This window comes from Oncorhynchus keta, chromosome 8 (genome assembly GCF_023373465.1).
Source record: "Oncorhynchus keta strain PuntledgeMale-10-30-2019 chromosome 8, Oket_V2, whole genome shotgun sequence".
In the NCBI taxonomy this organism is placed as follows: Eukaryota; Metazoa; Chordata; class Actinopteri; order Salmoniformes; family Salmonidae; genus Oncorhynchus; species Oncorhynchus keta.
Window position 1 is genome coordinate 16,756,622 of NC_068428.1, and position 19,380 is coordinate 16,776,001.

Here is a 19,380-nt window from a genome sequence, read left to right on the forward strand (position 1 = left end):
CGTGCTATAGTGTTATAAAAACTATAAGGAAGAGGATTCAATGTCTGTGTCATTTACCATAAAAAGCCTCTCTCATAACAGGCAGTAAACCTTTGCACCCTGGTATCTCTTCTGAGTGGAATGCATTCCTCACACACAGCTGAACTAAACTGGGTGCTTGAGAGTGAAACAGAACAAAGTAAACAAAACATGTTGACAAATGATTCATTAAGATATAATGGGCTCCCTAAATCCAGGAGTTGGGCTCAATCACAAACATTGGGATTTAAATTGAAACATTGAAGTTCAATTTTCAACTGACCCCAAACCTGTTACCAATAAAACACAGTTGCTAATATACTAGGACAAAGAGTCAGCGGTCATTAGCTTTACTAATGTCTGCCATATCTGATCCAACAGGTTTAAACTACTGATACTGATAAAGTGGTGTAGGAAATAGTGAAAATAGAGAGGAACTAAGGAAACATCCCATAATGTCCTTTAATGATTGATAAGAATGCCTATTGATAAGAGCTCGTCATCAAAGCACTCCACATATCAAACATTTTATAGACTGGGATGAACTTTGTCCTTTACTCAGCCGGCTTAACTATATCAGCCACAGTGGTTAGCATGACACCATGCCAATCCCTGACAACAATCTGGTGAAGCGGTAATCTGGAGTACACTTAGAGCCTAAACCCTAAGGTTTTCCAAGTTTCAGACATGATAGACCGAAATATGAAAAATGTTCTGGTTGTATCCATTGGATTTTTATCTCTGTTCACAGCATACGGAGGACTTCAGAGTTTACAGGTAGGAAACGCAACATACTATAGATCTTGGATGATTGGTCCTATCGAATTGCTTCAATGAAATTCAACACTTGAACTTCTGGCTCTGGAAAATTGATGGCACCATCTCTTTCCTGTGTTTACAGAGCAGTCTGAATGCAGAGGACGGGATGGGGGTGACATCTCTCAGTGTTATCTATGCCTCCATCATCCTGTCCTCCATGTTCCTGCCACCCATTCTCATCAAAAACCTGGGCTGCAAATGGACTATTGTTGCTGGCATGGGCTGCTATGTGACCTATTCAATTGGAAACCTCTATCCAGGATGGTAACGCAAAACTGTCTAAATCCTCTTCAGACCTTTACTGTTACAGCTTTCTTTTTCATGATTGAAGCATGTACCTCCCTAGTACCCCAATGAGTAAAGTTGGTTTCACGTTTAAAAGTGTATTAGCATCATGCACAGGGTACAGCAGGTGTAAAACAGTATAGTGAAATTCTTACTTGAGAGCTCTTTCCCAACAATACGCTTATAATAATAATAATAACAGATAATAGAAAATAAAATAAAAAACACACAAGAAGTACAATATAATTTGAAGAATAACGAGAATGCAAGTACTGTGCCAGTACCTTATTCAATATGCAGGGGTACGTTTATACAGAAAAAGTAACTGGTAGTAAGATATACACTGAGTGTACAAAACATTAGGACTTACCAGGTGAATCCAGGTGAAAGCTATGATTCCTTATTGATGTCACTTGTTAAATCCACTTCAATCAGTGTAGATCAGTGGTTCCCAATCTTACTATAGTCCCATACCCCTTTAAACATTCAACCTCCAGCTGCGCACCCCCTCTAGCACCAGGGTCAGCGCACTCTCAAATGTTGTTTTTTGCTATCATTGTAAGCCTGCCACACACACACTATACAATACATTTATTAAACATAAGAATGAGTGTGAGGTTTTGTCACAACTCGGCTTGTGGGAAGTGACAAAGAGCTCTTATAGGACCAAGGCACAAATAATAATATAATAATAATCAATAATTTTGCTCTTTATTTAACCATCTTACATATAAAACCTTATTTGTTCATCGAAAATTGTGAATAACTCACCACAGGTTAATGAGAAGGGTGTGCTTGCACATAACTCTGCAATGTTGGGTTGTATTGGAGAGTCTCAGTCTTAAAACTTTTAAAAATTCTCCACACTCACGCCTGTATGTAGTTTTCATGCTAGTGAGTGCCGAGAATCCACGCTCACATAGGTACGTGGTTGCAAAGAGTAACAGTGTCTTAACAGCGTGATTTGCCAAGGAAGGATACTTGGAGCGCAGCCCTATCCAGAAATCTGGCAGTGTACCCAAGTGGCAGTGTACCCAAGTGGCAGTGTACCCAAGTGGCAGTGTACCCAAGTGGCAGTGTACCCAAGTGGCGTCGGGAGCAACTGCTTGCATGGGCGTTACCATTCCACTATGTCTCCCTGTCTTGGCTTTTGCGCCATCAGTACAGATACCAACATGAGCAGCAGCTACATTTGGCTACCTACGGACCGTTAGTGGAATTCCCGCAAGAGAGTAACGGTTAATGTGATTGGATGTTACCCTGTACCCCAGTTTGGGAATACCTGGTGTAGATGAAGGGGAGGAGACTTAAAAATCCTTATTTAACCAGCCGTGAGACAATTGAGACAAAGATTGTGTATGTGTGCCATTCAAAGGGTGGATGGGCAAGACAAAATATTTAAGTACCTTTGAACGGGGTATGGTAGTAGGTGCCAGTTGCACCGGTTTGAGTGTGTCAAGAACTGCAACGCTGCTGGGTTTTTCATGCTCAACAGTTTCCTGTGTATATCAAGAATGGTCCACCACCCAAAGGACATCCAGCAAACTTGACACAACTGTGGGAAGCATTGGAGTCATCATGGGCAGGCATCCCTGTGGAACACTTTCAATACCTTGTAGAGTCCATGCCCTGACGATTTGAGGCTTTTCTGAGGGCAAAAGGGGGTGTAACTCAATATTAGGAAAGTGTTCCTTATGTTTTATACACTCAGTGTACATGTAAACACAGCTGAAAAGTGAATGGTAGCAGGAATATCAAATCAAGTGTTATTGGTCACATACACATGCTTAGCAGATGTTATTGTGGGTGTAGTGAAATTATGGTGTTCCTAGCTCCAACAGTGCAGTAATATCTAACAATAGACAACACACACAAATCTAAAAGTAAAAGAATGTAATGAAGAAATATGGAAATATTAGTACTAGTTCGGAGTGTCAATATATCACAAAAGTGAGTACACCCATATTTGAGTATATCTTTTCATGTGACAACACTGAAAAAATGACACGTTGCTACAATGTAAAGTAGTGAGCGTACAGCTTGTATAACAGTGTAAATTTGCTGTCCCCTCAAAATAACTCAACACACAGCCATTCATGTCTAAACCGCAGGCAACAAAAGTGAGTACACCCCTAAGTGAAAATGGCCAAATTGGGCCCCAAAATATTTACAAACATGTGAGGGGTGTACTCACCTTTGTGATATACTGTATATGTATATACAATATATATACATATATACGTGATGGTTTGTATAGACATTGACAGTATGTGGATAGAATATGTAGTATAACTGAAGAATAGGTGGATATAATAGTATATGTACAGCAATAGTTAAATAGGATGGCCTTGACTAGAATACAGTCAGTATATACACATATGAAGTGGAACAGTATGTAAACATTATTAAAGTGACCAGTGTTCCATGTCTACAGTTGAAGTCGGAAGTTTACATACACCTCAGCCAAATACATTTAAAAACTCAGTTTCACAATTCCTGACATTTAATCCTCATAAAAATTCCCTGTAGGGGAGGTCAGTTAGGATCACCACTATATTTTAAGAATGTGAAATGTCAGAATAATAGTAGAGAGAATGATTTATTTCAGCTTCTTTTTTTTCCAACCTTCCACAAGCTTCCCACAATAAATTGGGTGAATTTTGGCCCATTCCTCCTGACAGAGCTGGTGTAACTGAGTCAGGTTTGTAGGCCTCCTTGCTCGCACACGATTTTTCAGTTCTGCCCACAAATGTTCTATGGGATTGAGGTCAGGGCTTTGGGATGGCCACTCCAATACCTTGACTTTGTTGTCCTTAAGCCATAACTTTGGAAGTATGCTTGGGGTCATTGTCCATTTGGAAGACCCATTTGCGACCAAGCTTTAACTTCCTGACTGATGTCTTGAGATGTTAGTTCAATATATATATCCACATAATTTTCCATCCACATACTTTTCCATCCTCATGATGCCATCTATTTTGTGAAGTGCACCAGTCTCTCCTGCAGCAAAGCACCCCCACAACATAATGCTGCCACCCCCCATGCTTCATGGTTGGGATGGTGTTCTTCGGCTTGCAAGCCTCCCCCTTTTTCCTCCAAACATAACAATGGTCATTATGGCCAAACATAACTATTTTCATCAGACCAGAGGACATTTCTCCAAAAAGTACGATCTTTGTCCCCATGTGCAGTTGCAAAATGTAGTCTGGCTTTTTTATGGCGGTTTTGGGGCAGTGGCTTCTTCCTTGCTGAGCGGCCTTTCAGGTTATGTCGATTTAGGCCTCATTTTACTGTGGATATAGATACTTTGTACCTGTTTCCTCCAGCATCTTCACAAGGTCCTTTGCTGTTGTTCTGGGATTGATTTGCACTTTTTACACCAAAGTACGTTCATCTCTAGGAGACAGAACGAGTCTCCCTCCTGAGAGGTATGCCGGCTGCGTAGTCCCATGGTGTTCATTCTTGTGTACTATTATTTGTACAGATGAACGTGGTACCTTCAGGCATTTGGAAATTGCTCCCAAGGATGAACCATACTTGTGGAGGTCTACAATTTTCTTGGCTGATTTCTTTTGATTTTCCCATGATGTCAAGCAAAGAGGCACTGAGTTTGAAGGTAGGCCTTGAAATACATCCACAGGTACACCTCCAATTGACTCAAATTATGTCAATTAGCCTATCAGAAGCTTCTAAAGCCATGACATCATTTTCTGTAATTTTCCAAGCTATTTAAAGTCACAGTCAACTCAGTGTATGTAAATTGCTGACCCACTGGAATTGTGATACAGTGAATTATATATGAAATAATCTGTCTGTAAACAATTGTTGGAAAAATTACTTGTGTCATGTCCTAACCGACTTGCCAGAACTATAGTTTGCTAACAAGAAATTTGTGGAGTGGTTTAAAAAACATTTTTAATGACTCCAACCTAAGTATATGTAAACTTCCGACTTCAACTGTATGTACATAGGGCAGCAGCCTCTAAAATGCAGGGATGAGTAAATGGGTGGTAGCTGGATAGCGACATTGACTATGTTATGGGCAGGGTAATGGGTGGTAGCTGGCTAGTGACATTGACTATGTTATGGGCAGGGTAATGGGTGGAGGCCGGTTAGTGATAGCTATTTAACAGTCTGATGGCCTTAAGATAGAAGCTGTTTTACAATTTTCTCTTAGTACTGAGCAAAAAGTTAAAAGCAACATTTCCAATGATTTTTACTGAGTTACAGTTCATATAAGCAAATCAGTCAATTGAAATAAATAAATTAGGCCATAATCTATGAATTTCACATGGAATCTTTTATTTCAACTCATTAAACATAGGACTAACACTTTACATGTTGCGTTTATATTTTTGTTCAGTATTTATATACTTATGGTAGTATACTAATGGTAATATATACATGTAAACGGGAGTTATAGTGACCAGTAGCAAAATAAATAGATAGATACTAATGGTAATGAGTAATGACAATGAATAATCAATGAACAGCAGCATAATGGTCGTAATATATCGATTTTAGAAGCAGCGTAGGAGTGAGGGGGTGTGTGCATGTGGGTATAAGTGTGTGGCGTCAGTATTGTGTGTGTGAGTGAGGGTGAATGTGACTGTGTATTAACTTGTTATTACCAAGTAGAGTTGGGATTATTATTTAAATGCGAGTTAATAAAACAAATCATATGAGAGTGGTGTCCATTGGCAAAGTTGTTTACACACATTGTATATCAATCTGTCCTCGTCCAGGTATACTCTGATCCCCACCTCTGTGATCCTGGGTATGGGAGGGTCTCCACTCTGGTCTGCCAAGTGTACCCTTCTCACCATCAGCGGCAACCTGCAGGCCCCTAACGAAAACAAGGCGGCAGCGGATGTTATCAATAAGTACTTTGGCATATTCTTCCTGATATTCCAGTCTTCGGCCGTATGGGGAAACCTCATGTCGTCGTTGATATTCGGTTCAGATACAAATGGAAGTAAGAAGGAAGTGCACACATACACACACTTACGTACACATGCGCACCCAGAACAAATGCAACTTGTTTGTGAAAGCAGTAACACTTATAAGTTAAAGGCTAACTGTAGGCTAAAGTCAATCATGTGTAGTCTACATTTATGACACTTGTTCTTGCCCGACCATCCTCTATGGTACCATCTGTCATAATATCTTTATGTCCTCCTAGCTAACATCACCATGGAAGATCTACAATATTGTGGTGCAGGTGTGTGTGCTGATATCAATTCAAACTCCACGACCAAAAAACCAGCACAACAATTGGTTTGGACGCTAGTCGGCTGCTATATTGGTAAGAACGTATTATTGTTTCTCAGTGTTGTAGGTTGATGCTAGTGAAATGTTCTGCTGCGACTATGTTCAGTGTGTGTAACTGTTGTGTTTCAGGGGTGGGTGTGCTGGCCATGATCATAGTGGCAGTATTTCTGGATAACATAGACAGAGATCAGGCCAGGGAGTTCAGGGAAAAGAGGGAACCATTCTGGAGCACCTTCCTGGCCACGTTTACACTCCTGAAGGACAAGAGACTCGTCATTCTCATCCCTTTGACCATGTACAGTGGCTTTGAACAGAGTTTCCTCTCTGGTGAATACACAAAGGTGAGGTGACGACAAGACATATGGTTCATACTCTGCCGCTAGGAATCCAACATGGAAGAATTCTTAATCAACGTAAGAGTGGCTAAGAGTAATGCGTGTGACCTTCCTTTGGTGTGTTTCCATTGCAGAACTATGTGACCTGTGCATTAGGAATCCATTTTGTTGGCTATGCGATGATATGTTTTGGAGCCGCAAATTCGTTATGTTCCTTTATGTTTGGGAGGTTGGCAGAATACACTGGAAGAGCCCCACTGTTTTGCTTGGGTAAGAAGAGCTTTCCAATAGAGACATTAACATTTTCATTGGTATACAGATGTGGATCTTAATTTGTCTGCCAGTTTGCTACGGCAGGAACATAATCCTGCAGCAACAGGACATGTGGATTATAATTTCGATCCTACATCTGCAGATGTCAGATTCACTCACCACTCACCTCTCTTACAGCTGCGGTGACCAACTTTTCCTGTATCCTGGCTCTGTTGTTCTGGAGGCCTCACCCAGACCAGCTGCCAGTGTTCTTTGTGTTTCCTGCCCTCTGGGGCCTGGCAGATGCTGTGTGGCAGACACAAACCAATGGTGAGTTGAGCTATCATTTAAGTATTGCACGTTAGGTACATTTTGTCCAGGACTGAGGTAACAAGGGTTTTGTTTTTGTTTGCAGCACTGTACGGGGTTCTCTTCCCCAGACAAAAAGAGGCAGCATTCGCTAACTACCGTATGTGGGAATCACTGGGATTCGTTATAGCCTTCGCCTACAGTACCTTCATCTGTTTGGACATCAAGCTCTACATCCTCCTGGGAGTTCTGATCCTCTCCATGGTAACCTATTTGTGGGTGGAGTACCAAGAACGCAAGAATCCTACTCTTCCAGTGGAGGAGGGAGTATACGACACAGACTTCTCAAAGGAAAATCACATCCTCAATCAGACCAGCTTGTAGACAAGACGTGGATTTGTTATGTACAGTATGTGAGGGAATGACACCCAGTGAGAGAGATCTGGAGATCACCATTCTGCCACTGTCATTGCCAACCCCAATGGGAGACTTTTCTAGTGTGACAAAATGAGAGGTTTTGTGGATCTCTATAAAATGTATTATTCTCACACCATCTCGACCCTGAATTATGTGTATTAATTTTCTCTGGTTGCACTTTTTATGCAGAATTCCTGTACAATTCAGATTTAAACGTCAACATTTTAATGTTATTTTTATGTCATGGCTGCTATGTTGAATTCAAATACATCGTGTTATGCTAAACTGTAACAGAGTGGAATACAGTACTGACTCACTAATAAAGCAGATAACAAACTTTCATCTACCATGGAATTAAAACTATTTAATAACGAATTGTTCTGTAGTCCCAAGTCTTTGTGCCAACAATACGAGTGGTAGAGCACAGCAGGGTCATCACTAATAATGAAACTTCCCCTTACATAATTGTTTTTGGCTCACGATGAGGCTACTCGGGGTGGCTCTGTGCTTCTTCAACCACAAGCAAATGTTCAATGAAAACAACTGATTTACCTTTCAGTGAAAGACTTATGGTGGGCTTTGCTTATGATGGTGTCTGGAAATACAAAAAGGGAATGAATGTACAATTACTTCTCGAATCTCTCACTACTGCTATTTTTACAGTGATACATGTTCCTGTATTTATCACTGTATTCATTGTAGGGGGTATTTTTTTTTATACAACTCCAATGAAAAGCCCCACTTGGAACATCAAACTGTGACAAGGCACTCATTTTAATCGTATGTCTGACTTACCACATTGCTTTTTTAGGGCATAGAGCTGATTTAAAAGTGGTTCTACAAAACCACCCAATTAAAACATTGCATCAACTACACGATTCAATTAGTTGCGCATTACAGAACAATTAAGTTCATAAATGACTAATTGACGTACATCGGGGCCAAAGTGTAGCTACTCTGAGCTTATATTAGATTGCACATCATGAACTGCTGTATTTGCCCCCTGACTCACAACCACTGTTGAATATCGACAAGCATAACCACGGAGAAAGTGGGCCGAAGTATGAAAAATGTCCTGGTTGTGTCCTTTGGATTCTTGCTGTTGTTTACTGCGACTGGAAGCCTTCTGAATCTACAGGTAAGTATTGGTAGAATTACACCGAGGCATGCATATACGCTAAACCAGATCATTATTTGAGCAACATCTGTTATTTTATTAGTAATAGTTGGAATCTCTCATTTGTTCTTGCTTATGACATTCACTTATGTAGACAAGGTCTTCAAACGCATCGTAAAGCTTTACACGTTTAAACAAATAGGTCTATCCCAGTCCATGTCATAACTATTACTGGGGTTTCCAGAACTGTTGTTCATAAAAGCTGTCTGAACAGACTTTGTTCCTCGTCTTTTACGACTATGTTACAGAGCAGTTTGAACACTGAAGAAGGAGTAGGTGTGGCCTCAGCAAGTGTGCAGTTTGCCTCCATCATTCTGTCCTCCATGTTTGTTGCCCCCTTGGTTATAAAATACCTGGGCTGCAAGTGGACCATTGTTGCTGCGATGGGATGCAATGTTGTGTACACAGTTGGAAACTTCTATCCAGGATGGTAAAGCTTTTACTGAAAGATATGTAATACTATGTTATGTATGACGTGGCTTTGCTTTGTGACAAAATGTCCACACCTACACATTCCTAGCTTGTTACAAAATTATAGGCTCTTGGCTTGTAATAAAACCTGATAACAAGATATGTTACTAGAGTTACATTTCAACACAACAACACAACTGAGCTCAGCAGTCAGCAGACTGTGTTTTATTGAACAGAGAAATGGTTACTGACAATGTCACGCCCTAACCCTCTATTTGGTTTGGTCAGGGTGTGCTGTCCCTGATTGAGAACCATACCCAAACCATTCCCTCCTTTTTAAAATGTTTTTACATTTATTTATTTTTGGAATTTTACCCGCTTTTCTCCCCAATTGTTAGTAGTCACTATCTTGTCTCATTGCTACAACTCCCGTACGGGCTAGGGAGAGATGAAGGTCGAAAGCCACACGTCCTCCGAAACACAACCCAACCAAGCCGCACTGCAGGAGTCGCTAGCTTGCTGGCCCGCCACAGGAGTTGCCAGTGCGCGATGAGGCAAGGGTATCCCTAACGGCCAAGCCCTCCCTAACCCGGAAAACGCTATGCCAATTGTGTGTCGCCTCACGGACCTCCCAGTCGCGGCCAACTTTGACAGAGCCTGGGCGTGAACCCAGAGTCTCTGGTGGCACAGTGGTCTAAGGCACTGCATCGCAATGCTAGCTGTGCCACCAGAGACTCTGCGATGCAGTGCCTTAGACCACTGTGCCACCCGGGAGGCCCTTGTCCCTCCTTTCCCAGTGGGAAGTTAACTTTGATTGTGGCACTTAGCCCTTAAGCTTCACGTTTTTTTTTTGTATGGTTTATTGTTTTTGTCGGCGTCATCCTAATAAAGAGGAATATGTACGCTCACCACGCTGCGCTTTGGCCTACTTCATTCGAAGGCCGTGACAGACAAAACATATAGTACATTGTCAAAAGTTTTAGAACACATACTCATTCAAAGGTTTTTCTTTATTTTTACTATTTTCTACATTGTAGAATAAAAGTGAATACATCAAAAATATAAAACACATATGGAATCATGTAGTAAGCAAAAAGTGTTAAACAAATCAAAATATATTTGAGATTCTTCAAAGTAGCCACCCTTTGCGTGGTTGACAGCTTTGCACACTATTGGCATTCTCTCAACCAGCTTAATCTGGAATGCTTTTCCAACAGTCTTGAAGGAGTTGCCTCCTATGCTGAGCACTTGTTGGGTGCCTTTCCTTCACTTTGCGGTCCAACTCATCCCAAACCATCTCAATTGGGTTGAGGTCAGTTGATTGTGGAGGCCAGTCATCTGATGCAGCACTCCATCACTCTCCTTCTTGGTCAAATAGCCCTAACACAGCCTGGAGGTGTGTTGGGTCATTGTCCTGTTGAAAAACAAATGATAGTCCCACTAAGCACAAACCAGATGGGATGGTGTATCGCTGTGGTAGCCATGCTGGTTCATTGTGCCTTGAATTCTAAATAAATCACAGACAGTGTCACCAGGAGAGCACCCCCACACCATTACACCTCCTCCTCCATGCTTCAAGGTGGGATTCACACATGTGGAGATCATCCGTTCACCTACTGTGCCTCACAAAGATACACCGGTTGGAACCAAAAATCTCAAATTTGGACTCATCAGACCAAACAACAGATTTCCACCGGTCTAATGTCCATTGCTTTTGTTTCTTGGCCCAAGCAAGTCTCTTATTATTTGGGTCCTTTAGTAGTGGTTTCTTTGCAACAATTCGACCATAAAAGCCTGATTCACACAGTCTCCTCTGAACAGTTGTTATTGAGATGTGTCTGTTTCAAATTGACTGACCTTCATGTCTTAAAGTAATGATGAACTGTTGTTTCTCTTTGCTTATTTGAGCTGTTTTTGCCATAATATGGACTTGGTCTTTTACCAAATAGGTCTATCTTCTGTATACCACCCCTACCTTGTTATAACACAACTGATTGACTCAAACGCATTAAGGAAATACATTTCAAATTAACAAGGCACACTTTTTATTTGAAATGCATTCGAGGTGACTACCTCACGTAGCTGGTTGAGAGAATGCCAACAGCTGTCAAGGCAAAGGGTGGCTACTTTGAAGAATCTAAAATACATTTTTATTTGTTTATCACATTTTTGGTTACTCCATGATTCCATGTGTGTTATTTCATAGTTTTGAAGTATTCACTATTATTCTACAATGTAGAAAATAGTAAAAATAAAGAAAAACCCTTGAATGAGTAGGTGTGTCCAAACTTTTAACTGGTACTGTACTTACAAATAAATATCACTAACATAGGAAATCATGTAAAGGTTCATCTGAAATGCCTTAGTGTCCATTGCGTGACCCCAAACTGAAATTCCCATGCACCCCAATAGGACACACAACCCCTCTATCTAGTCTACTGATTGCTCACTGTACTGTATTATACTGTGCTGCCTTGTCTCTCTAAGGGAAACCCTGCTCCCTACTTCAATAATCCTTGGATTTGGGGAATCTCCTTTATGGTCAGCTACAAGCACCTATCTTACCATAAATGGTAGAAAACAAGCGGAGAAGGACAAAAAGAAGACCCAAGATGTGATAAACCAGTACTTCGGGATCTTGTTTCTGCTGTACCAGTCTTCAGCAGTCTGGGGAAATCTAATGTCCTCCATTGTCTTCGGGCAAGACTCAACCTCAGGTCAGTGTGACAATAATGGATTTCCACTGCAAAGAGGCAAAACGTGTAATGGCATACCTTATCTACAAAGCTACATCTTGTGTGTAATTTACAATATTGACTCATTTACACTATTGACTCACACATTCTATGTTGCATTGAAATGCTGTGTCAGTGAGTTGTGCCCACAAATTGTGTTTCATTGTGTTTTCTACTGTATTTCTCTCCAGTCAACATCAGTGAGAGTGATCTACAGTTCTGTGGAGTGGGTAGCTGTGGCAACATCAGCGAGGCCCCAAGCAATTCCACCAGACCACCGGAGAGATTAGTGCACACTCTGATGGGCTGCTATGTTGGTGAGCCTACTTCCCAATGACAGCAGTACATCAGCTAAACAACTTACGATAGCCAAGCCAACAAAGTGTTTCAGAATGCAGTTTTAATCAAGTTGTGTCTTGGTTTTTGCAGGTGTAGGTGTGCTGGCCATGCTCTTAGTGGCTGTGTTTCTGGATAACATTGACCGAGATATGACAATGGAGTTTAGAAGCAACAAGGAGCCATTCTGCAGCACTTTCTTGGCCACGTTTAAACAGCTAAACGATAGGCGTCAGGTGTTTTTGATCCCAGTCACTGCCTACATTGGTCTGGAGTTGGGTTTTCTCAATGGGGAGTACACCAAGGTACAGTACGTCTAATAACAATCCGATATTCCTTATACTGTAGGGTACCGAAGTGATTCTGTTGACTTCTTGTAGGAATATGTGACCTGCGCTTTGGGACTACATTTCATTGGATATGTGATGATTTGCTTTGGTGCCACAAGTTCCCTGTTTTCCTACGTGTTTGGGCGTCTGTCACAATATTCTGGACGGGTAGCACTTTTCGCTTTGGGTAAGACTCAAGCTATATATTTTAGTGAGAGCTCTCTCGAACAATATCAATACTATAAGACTCATCACTGGCCATATAAATACTGTAATTTTCCTCTGGCAGCCACAACCACCCAGTTTACCTGTATCCTGGGTCTGTTGTTCTGGAGGCCTCACCCAGACCAGCTGCCAGTGTTCTTTGTGTTTCCTGCCCTCTGGGGCCTGGCAGACGCTGTGTGGCAGACACAAACCAATGGTGAGTTAGTTACTATATTTTTGCATTCAGATCCTTCCATAGAAACATAATACATTACAAGAAAAGCACAATGAATTATTTGAGCTTTATATATTTTTCAGCACTCTATGGTGTTCTCTTCCATGGCCAGAAGGAGGCAGCATTTGCCAACTATCGCCTATGGGAGGCTGTGGGATATGTAATAGCATTTGCTTGTAGCCGTTTTCTCTGTGTGAATACCAAGCTATACATCCTTATGGGAGTTCTTCTGCTCTCAGTAACACTTTGTTTTTCAGTGGAATATGGTGAATACATTAGCCCTACACCAGGTGAGGACAACACTATCGATACGAAACTGGAGATAAAGAGCACAGAACTCAATGAGGATAATGATACAGAATGTGATAAAGTGTTGTAAACATTGTCTATGGCTATCAACATGTTTGAGATTCTTTTTACAATAAAAATGTGAAACCCCATTCATAACATCCATGAAGTTTAATAAGGAACTTACTGTACTGAGGTAACTCATTAAATCCATTATTTATTACTGAGCAGATATTTCAGTATATGTCTGTTCCAGTCCAAAGGATCAATCTTCAAATGTCTGCAAATGTGTCTGGATATAGAGGATTTCATAGATTCCTCGTGTTTTTATCATTAACTGATCCACCGTTTGAGGAAAATGGGAAGAAATATGAAAAATGTATGTGTTTCTTGTGGATTACTGCTGATTTTCACAACAACTGGAAGTCTCTAAAGCCTGCAGGTAAATATCCCATAATCAATTATATCATATGTCAGAGTCTTTGAAGGTGGTCAGTCAGTAGTACATCTGGAACTACTGAGACAAACCTATACTAAATAGGTTGTTTTTTTATTCATAGGATTGCATTTCAAGTACATATATTCTGTTGTTAGTAAATCCCAAATGTTTTCTTTTTCAGAATAGATTGAACTCTGAGGGGATGGGAGTTGCATCAGTCAGCATAGCCTATTCATGCATTATCCTGTCCTCTAGGGTTCTCACAACAAGCCTTATACCATCCTTGGGCTGCAAATGGACTATTGTTGCAGCTATGTGATCTACACAGTTGGAAGCTTCTTTCCAGAATGGTATGATGATCTTGCCCTCAGTGAGCCCAGGCATACAGTATGTCAATTCAATCTAATAAAGACTGTAAAGAGCTTTGTTTTGCAAAGAGCTGCTGCTTACTGAGAGGTTCTCTTTCAGGGCGAGCCTGAGCTCACAGACACGTGACCTGTCTCTCTCTCCTTACAGTGAATGTAACTCAAGGTGAAGCTCAGCTCTGTGGACTGTCCAGTACTGGGAAGCTCTAGTGCAGTAATTGTAAACTCCACCAGACCTGATGACAAGTCTGTGAACACTCTGTCAGGCTGCTGCCTATGTGAGCTGCCCTGTAAATATGTAAACCGTACATACAGACATTACATCATAGGAGGACATACCTTATGTTCACCCCATTGTAACCGTAATCAATCATATGTCAATCACTGAAACAATCCCCTCCTCTCGTGCTATACAAACATCACCGCAGAAATATCTACTGTATATTCTGCTGGTGTTAATCCTCTGGCAGCTATTCTGGTGGCTGCATTCCTGGATAAACATAAACAGCAAACATAAACTGGACTCGAAGGGCAACAAAGCACCCTTATGTACTGTTTTTCTTGACACATTTAAACAACTTCGAGATAAGTGACAAGTTCTTCTCCTCCTTTTGACCTCATACATTGATCTGTAGGTGGGTTTCCTTACTGGGGACTACACCAGTGTAAGTTACAACGCACATTTCTGAAACACATTCCTTAACACTGACAATAGTAATTAAAACATATTTTAAAATCACTAAAACTAAGACATTTGTTTTGTTCAGAAAAACCCTGCATCTGACCACATTATGTACCTTTTTTAAAATAAATGTTTTAGAGTTATGCCACGTGTGTTTTGGGGATACAGTTTTGTTGGCTCTGTAATGATTTGCTTTGGTGCCACAACTTCCCTATTCTCTATACATTTTGGGAAGCTGTCACAATACATTGGAAGAGAAGCATTATTTCATTTGGTAAGGGGGGACAATGTAAACACCAGATGATACATTGGAACATATCAACAATCACTTTGATGATCCACTTCTACTTACGGTATTTGTGTAACTCTCCTCCAGCATCAGTGACACGCAGCCCTTATCCTGGGTCTGTTGTTCTGGAGGCCTCACCCAGACCAGCTGACTGTGTTATTTGTGTTTCCTGCTCTCTGGGGCAATGCTGATGCTGTATGGCAGACACAAATCAAGGGTGAGTTACCCTTTTCCTGTAGTCATGATTGCCTGACATTTTAGTGTGTGACCAACTAGGTATTGAATCCAGGTCACCCACATGCCTCAAGACTGTTAGCCCTCTGAGCTAAAAAATGTTTAAAAACCTGTGCTGTGCATTTATTCTGGAAGCTAACAGTTTTCAGACAAGGTTACTGACCTGTCAATAGTTCACTGAGCCACCGATGTTATAACCTTTACCGGCTGTTCAGATGGAACAAAACATTTAAGATTTCTTTCCATTTTTCAGCATTCTATGGAGTTATTTGTTATGACCAGAAGGAGGTAGCATTTGCTAACTATCGACTATGGGAGTCAGTTAGATTTGTAGTGTTGTATGCGCTCAGAAACGTAATCTCTGGAAATCAAGCTCTTCATCCTGTCTGGAGTTCTACTTGTGGCAGTTGTACTCCATGATGGGGTGGAATTCAAACAGAGGGAAAAAATTCTACACAGAGGGGGAAATTAAGTCCAAACCGTAGAGGGATATAACATTGACCTGACCACAGAAACTACAAGACTGTAGTAGAAGTCTACAAATCTTGACTGTATTAAATAGACCATGTGGAATTACAACTCTCATGTAAATAGATATGTACGCTGTGAATATTATGAGAAATATACAAGCAATTTTTAGTATGTCAAGTATAGGTTATATGTATAGCGGTCCCTTATGTTGCTAGCGGGGTCAACATGGTTCTTTTTACATGGTTTAAAAATAAAAATAAACTGACCTCCACCTGTCCTGCTCGAACCACATGACTAGGCTACACTATCTTTCTCGCGGTAGTGGGTTCTCCTTGCAACACGGATTACCGGCAGCCGTGTGGAGGTCTTAATAACACTCGCAGAATTGAAGAAAGCTCGGGACCGGGCGAGAGGTGCCTGTGTTTAAAAATAAGAGATCTCTCATCAAGGTAGGTAGAATGTAAATACGATATTGGACAATTTCAGTGAGATGTGTGACGGTACTCGAGGTTCATTAATCATATGTTGAATTCTAAAGCCCATGTGTGAAGCCTGCTAGCCTGGTTGGTTGACCCTGCCAGTCTCTGTTTAGCTATTGTCGCCTATTGGCGCATGACACGGAGTAGGAGTGGAATGCTATGGAGACTGGTACCCAGCACGGAGTACAATGAGTGTAATGTTACAGAGACTGGTACCCAGCACAGAGTACAAGGAGTGTAATGTTACAGAGACTGGTACCCAGCACGGAGTACAAGGAGTGTAATGTTACAGAGACTGGTACCCAGCACAGAGTACAAGGAGTGTAATTTTACAGAGACTGGTACCCAGCACGGAGTACAAGGAGTGTAATGTTACAGAGACTGGTACCCAGCACAGAGTACAAGGAGTGTAATGTTACAGAGACTGGTACCCAGCACGGAGTACAAGGAGTGTAATGTTACAGAGACTGGTACCCAGCACAGAGTACAAGGAGTGTAATGTTACAGAGACTGGTACCCAGCACGGAGTACAAGGAGTGTAATGTTACAGAGACTGGTACCCAGCACGGAGTACAAGGAGTGTAATGTTACAGAGACTGGTACCCAGCACAGAGTACAAGGAGTGTAATGTTACAGAGACTGGTACCCAGCACGGAGTACAAGGAGTGTAATGTTACAGAGACTGGTACCCAGCACAGAGTACAAGGAGTGTAATGTTACAGAGACTGGTACCCAGCACAGAGTACAAGGAGTGTAATGTTACAGAGACTGGTACCCAGCACAGAGTACAAGGAGTGTAATGTTACAGAGACTGGTACCCAGCACGGAGTACAAGGAGTGTAATGTTACAGAGACTGGTACCCAGCACGGAGTACAAAGAGTTGGATGTTACAGACACTGGCTCCCAGACTAGAAGCCTACAGCCTAGGTTTGATTGCATATGAACAAAATGATTTGAATTGCAATGATTGTTTTCAATTAAAATTTTATAAGCAAAGAGCAATTTCTAAGAAATAATTTTGCTAGGACTGTAAGGGAGTGGTCTGATAACAACAGTTTACCTTCCAAGTTAGGAATAAACTGTGACTCATTTTGTACCCTCATCAATATAATGGTACTGTTGTTTTTTATTGAAGGATCAGACGGTTGTTTTCCTGGTATGGCCGCAGGTGTGTGTGGCCCCACACCCCTGGTGTTCCGGCTACACGAGGGAGCCCCAGAGCTGGTGAGAGAGGTGCTGCTGGAGAGAGGCTGGGAGGAGTATGATGAGCAGGGGCAGGAGGAGGGAGGCTGGAACCTCTACTGGCGCACCTCAGCCTTCCACAACTCAGACTACGAGAACATACTGCCATGGCAGAGACTCAACCATCACCCCAAGACTGTGGGCATCACCCGCAAGGATTGCCTGGCCAGAAACCTGAAGAGAATGAGAGGGACGTTCGGCTCGGGTCTTTACAACTTCAGCCCGACAACTTTCATCCTCCCCAATGATTACACCAGGTTTCTGGCAGAGTACACTAAGCATCATTTGAAGAATGGAGGCAGGTCGGGGTATTGGATCTGCAAGCCAGTGGATCTATCAAGAGGCAGGGGCATCTTTATCTTTGAGGACATCAGAGACTTGGTGTATGACTCCTCAGTGATCGTTCAGAGATACATTAGCAATCCTCTCCTCATCTCAGGGTACAAATTTGACCTTCGGATCTATGTTTGTGTGAAAAGTTTTCAGCCCCTCATCATCTACATGCATCAGGAGGGAATGGTACGCTTTGCGACTGAGAAATACAATTTGACATCTTTGGACAACCTTTATTCTCACCTGACCAACACGAGCATTAATAAGTTTGGCCCCTTCTACACAACAGACAAAGAGAGAGTGGGACAAGGATGTAAGTGGACTATGAGTAAATTCCGCTGCTTTCTTCATAGCCAAGGTATCAATGAACTGTTCCTCTGGCAAAAGATCAACAACATTGTCACACTCACTTTGCTCACCATAGCCCCTTCCGTACCTTCCAGTCCCAACAGTGTTGAGCTCTTTGGGTTTGACATCCTAATTGATGCCAAATATAAGCCATGGCTACTAGAGGTTAACTACAGCCCTGCTCTCACCATCGACTGCCAAGTAGACGTGACAGTCAAGAAAGTGCTTCTCAATGATCTAGTTGATCTGATGAACTACAAGTCCATGGACAGCGTTAGACAGAGAGGATATCTCAAACAGAAGTACAAACGCCCCTGCTATCTAGGCAGCCAGTCTCTGCGGTCCCCAGTGCTCCCCAAGTCTATGTGTGAGCACCACCCAGGAAACAAGAAAAGTCACAGCATCCATTCTACGTTTTCTGACAGTATGAGATACTTTCCATCAGTTGAGATGAACCGGATCTGCACTGCAAGGAATTCCATAAGCAACACCAAGCGCTCGGCTCTGAATCCAATACTCATCCCACATTCAAAGACTGCAGCTGTAACTGGAAACAGAAAGACACATCCAGTGCTCTCACAGATGACAGAGGCCATCCAGTGGTCTGAGGTTTCAGACATAGAGTCAGAGTTTGATGACAGAAACCTGTCCACACGTGTTAGCCCGTGGCAGGCCTCAAGGCAACCAGCCGGGGGCTGCTGTAAGCTACCTGCCATTCACATTCAAAAGTACAAGACTCCTAAATTCCCATGGGACCCTAAAAGCCAAGATAAGAGTACCCCACCACTCCGTGTGGGAGACTTCATACTGACGTTTCCTTTTAATGAGGTCACACTGAAGGCGTCGTGGGACAAGCTCAACGTTAAGACTGCAGTCCACGAGGTTCACAAGCTCATCAGCCAGCTAGCATCAGGATGTAGCCACAAACAGAAGAGAGGGACGGAAGATGAGTTGGATAGATGCAAAGAGAAAAAGGATTTTGGGTCTTTGTTTTGGGGACCTACTAACCCTCCTCTACTTAGTGAGTGCCACTTGTCAAACTAACTGAGCAACTGAACATTTTTGGAATTAATCTT

The 19,380-nt window shown here is 41.9% G+C and overlaps 3 protein-coding genes and 1 long non-coding RNA gene across 4 annotated transcripts; 3 read left to right on the plus strand and 1 right to left on the minus strand.

Moving 5' to 3' along the window:
- The first annotated feature begins 607 nt into the window (after nucleotides 1–607).
- On the plus strand, nucleotides 608–8,081 carry unc93a (unc-93 homolog A). Its single transcript, XM_035774855.2, has 8 exons — nucleotides 608–795; nucleotides 920–1,101; nucleotides 5,868–6,097; nucleotides 6,305–6,427; nucleotides 6,523–6,734; nucleotides 6,863–6,998; nucleotides 7,179–7,310; nucleotides 7,396–8,081. Exons 1-8 carry the CDS (start codon nucleotides 706–708, stop codon nucleotides 7,671–7,673), a joined length of 1,383 nt encoding a protein of 460 aa, XP_035630748.1. The 5' UTR covers nucleotides 608–705; the 3' UTR covers nucleotides 7,674–8,081.
- A 614-nt stretch (nucleotides 8,082–8,695) lies between these two features.
- Nucleotides 8,696–13,567, plus strand: LOC118386882 (protein unc-93 homolog A-like). The gene is made up of 8 exons (XM_035774854.2): nucleotides 8,696–8,844; nucleotides 9,132–9,313; nucleotides 11,782–12,011; nucleotides 12,221–12,346; nucleotides 12,459–12,670; nucleotides 12,746–12,881; nucleotides 12,984–13,115; nucleotides 13,217–13,567. Exons 1-8 carry the CDS (start codon nucleotides 8,770–8,772, stop codon nucleotides 13,510–13,512), a joined length of 1,389 nt encoding a protein of 462 aa, XP_035630747.1. The 5' UTR covers nucleotides 8,696–8,769; the 3' UTR covers nucleotides 13,513–13,567.
- LOC118386885 (uncharacterized) lies at nucleotides 11,902–16,302 on the minus strand. The gene is made up of 5 exons (XR_004826304.2): nucleotides 16,168–16,302; nucleotides 15,594–15,637; nucleotides 15,260–15,389; nucleotides 13,003–13,091; nucleotides 11,902–12,037 (listed from the first exon to the last, which is right to left on the minus strand). It is a non-coding gene; the product is annotated as an uncharacterized LOC118386885 (long non-coding RNA).
- On the plus strand, nucleotides 16,207–19,362 carry ttll2 (tubulin tyrosine ligase-like family, member 2). The gene is made up of 2 exons (XM_035774853.2): nucleotides 16,207–16,350; nucleotides 17,517–19,362. Exon 2 carries the CDS (start codon nucleotides 17,540–17,542, stop codon nucleotides 19,346–19,348), a length of 1,809 nt encoding a protein of 602 aa, XP_035630746.1. The 5' UTR covers nucleotides 16,207–16,350; nucleotides 17,517–17,539; the 3' UTR covers nucleotides 19,349–19,362.
- The last annotated feature ends 18 nt before the right edge of the window (nucleotides 19,363–19,380 follow it).

What these genes read in the sequence shown, in the direction of transcription:
- unc93a (XM_035774855.2), top strand. Translation starts at nt 706, where the DNA reads ATGATAGACCGAAATATGAAAAATGTTCTGGTTGTATCCATTGGATTT. An exon ending in GGAAACCTCTATCCAGGATG is followed by an intron (nt 1,102 to 5,867) that starts GTAACGCAAAAC and finishes GTCCTCGTCCAG; the next exon opens with GTATACTCTGATCCCCACCT. An exon ending in AGCCCCACTGTTTTGCTTGG is followed by an intron (nt 6,999 to 7,178) that starts GTAAGAAGAGCT and finishes CCTCTCTTACAG; the next exon opens with CTGCGGTGACCAACTTTTCC.
- LOC118386882 (XM_035774854.2), top strand. Translation starts at nt 8,770, where the DNA reads ATGAAAAATGTCCTGGTTGTGTCCTTTGGATTCTTGCTGTTGTTTACT. An exon ending in GGAAACTTCTATCCAGGATG is followed by an intron (nt 9,314 to 11,781) that starts GTAAAGCTTTTA and finishes TGTCTCTCTAAG; the next exon opens with GGAAACCCTGCTCCCTACTT. An exon ending in CGGGCAAGACTCAACCTCAG is followed by an intron (nt 12,012 to 12,220) that starts GTCAGTGTGACA and finishes ATTTCTCTCCAG; the next exon opens with TCAACATCAGTGAGAGTGAT.
- ttll2 (XM_035774853.2), top strand. Translation starts at nt 17,540, where the DNA reads ATGGCCGCAGGTGTGTGTGGCCCCACACCCCTGGTGTTCCGGCTACAC.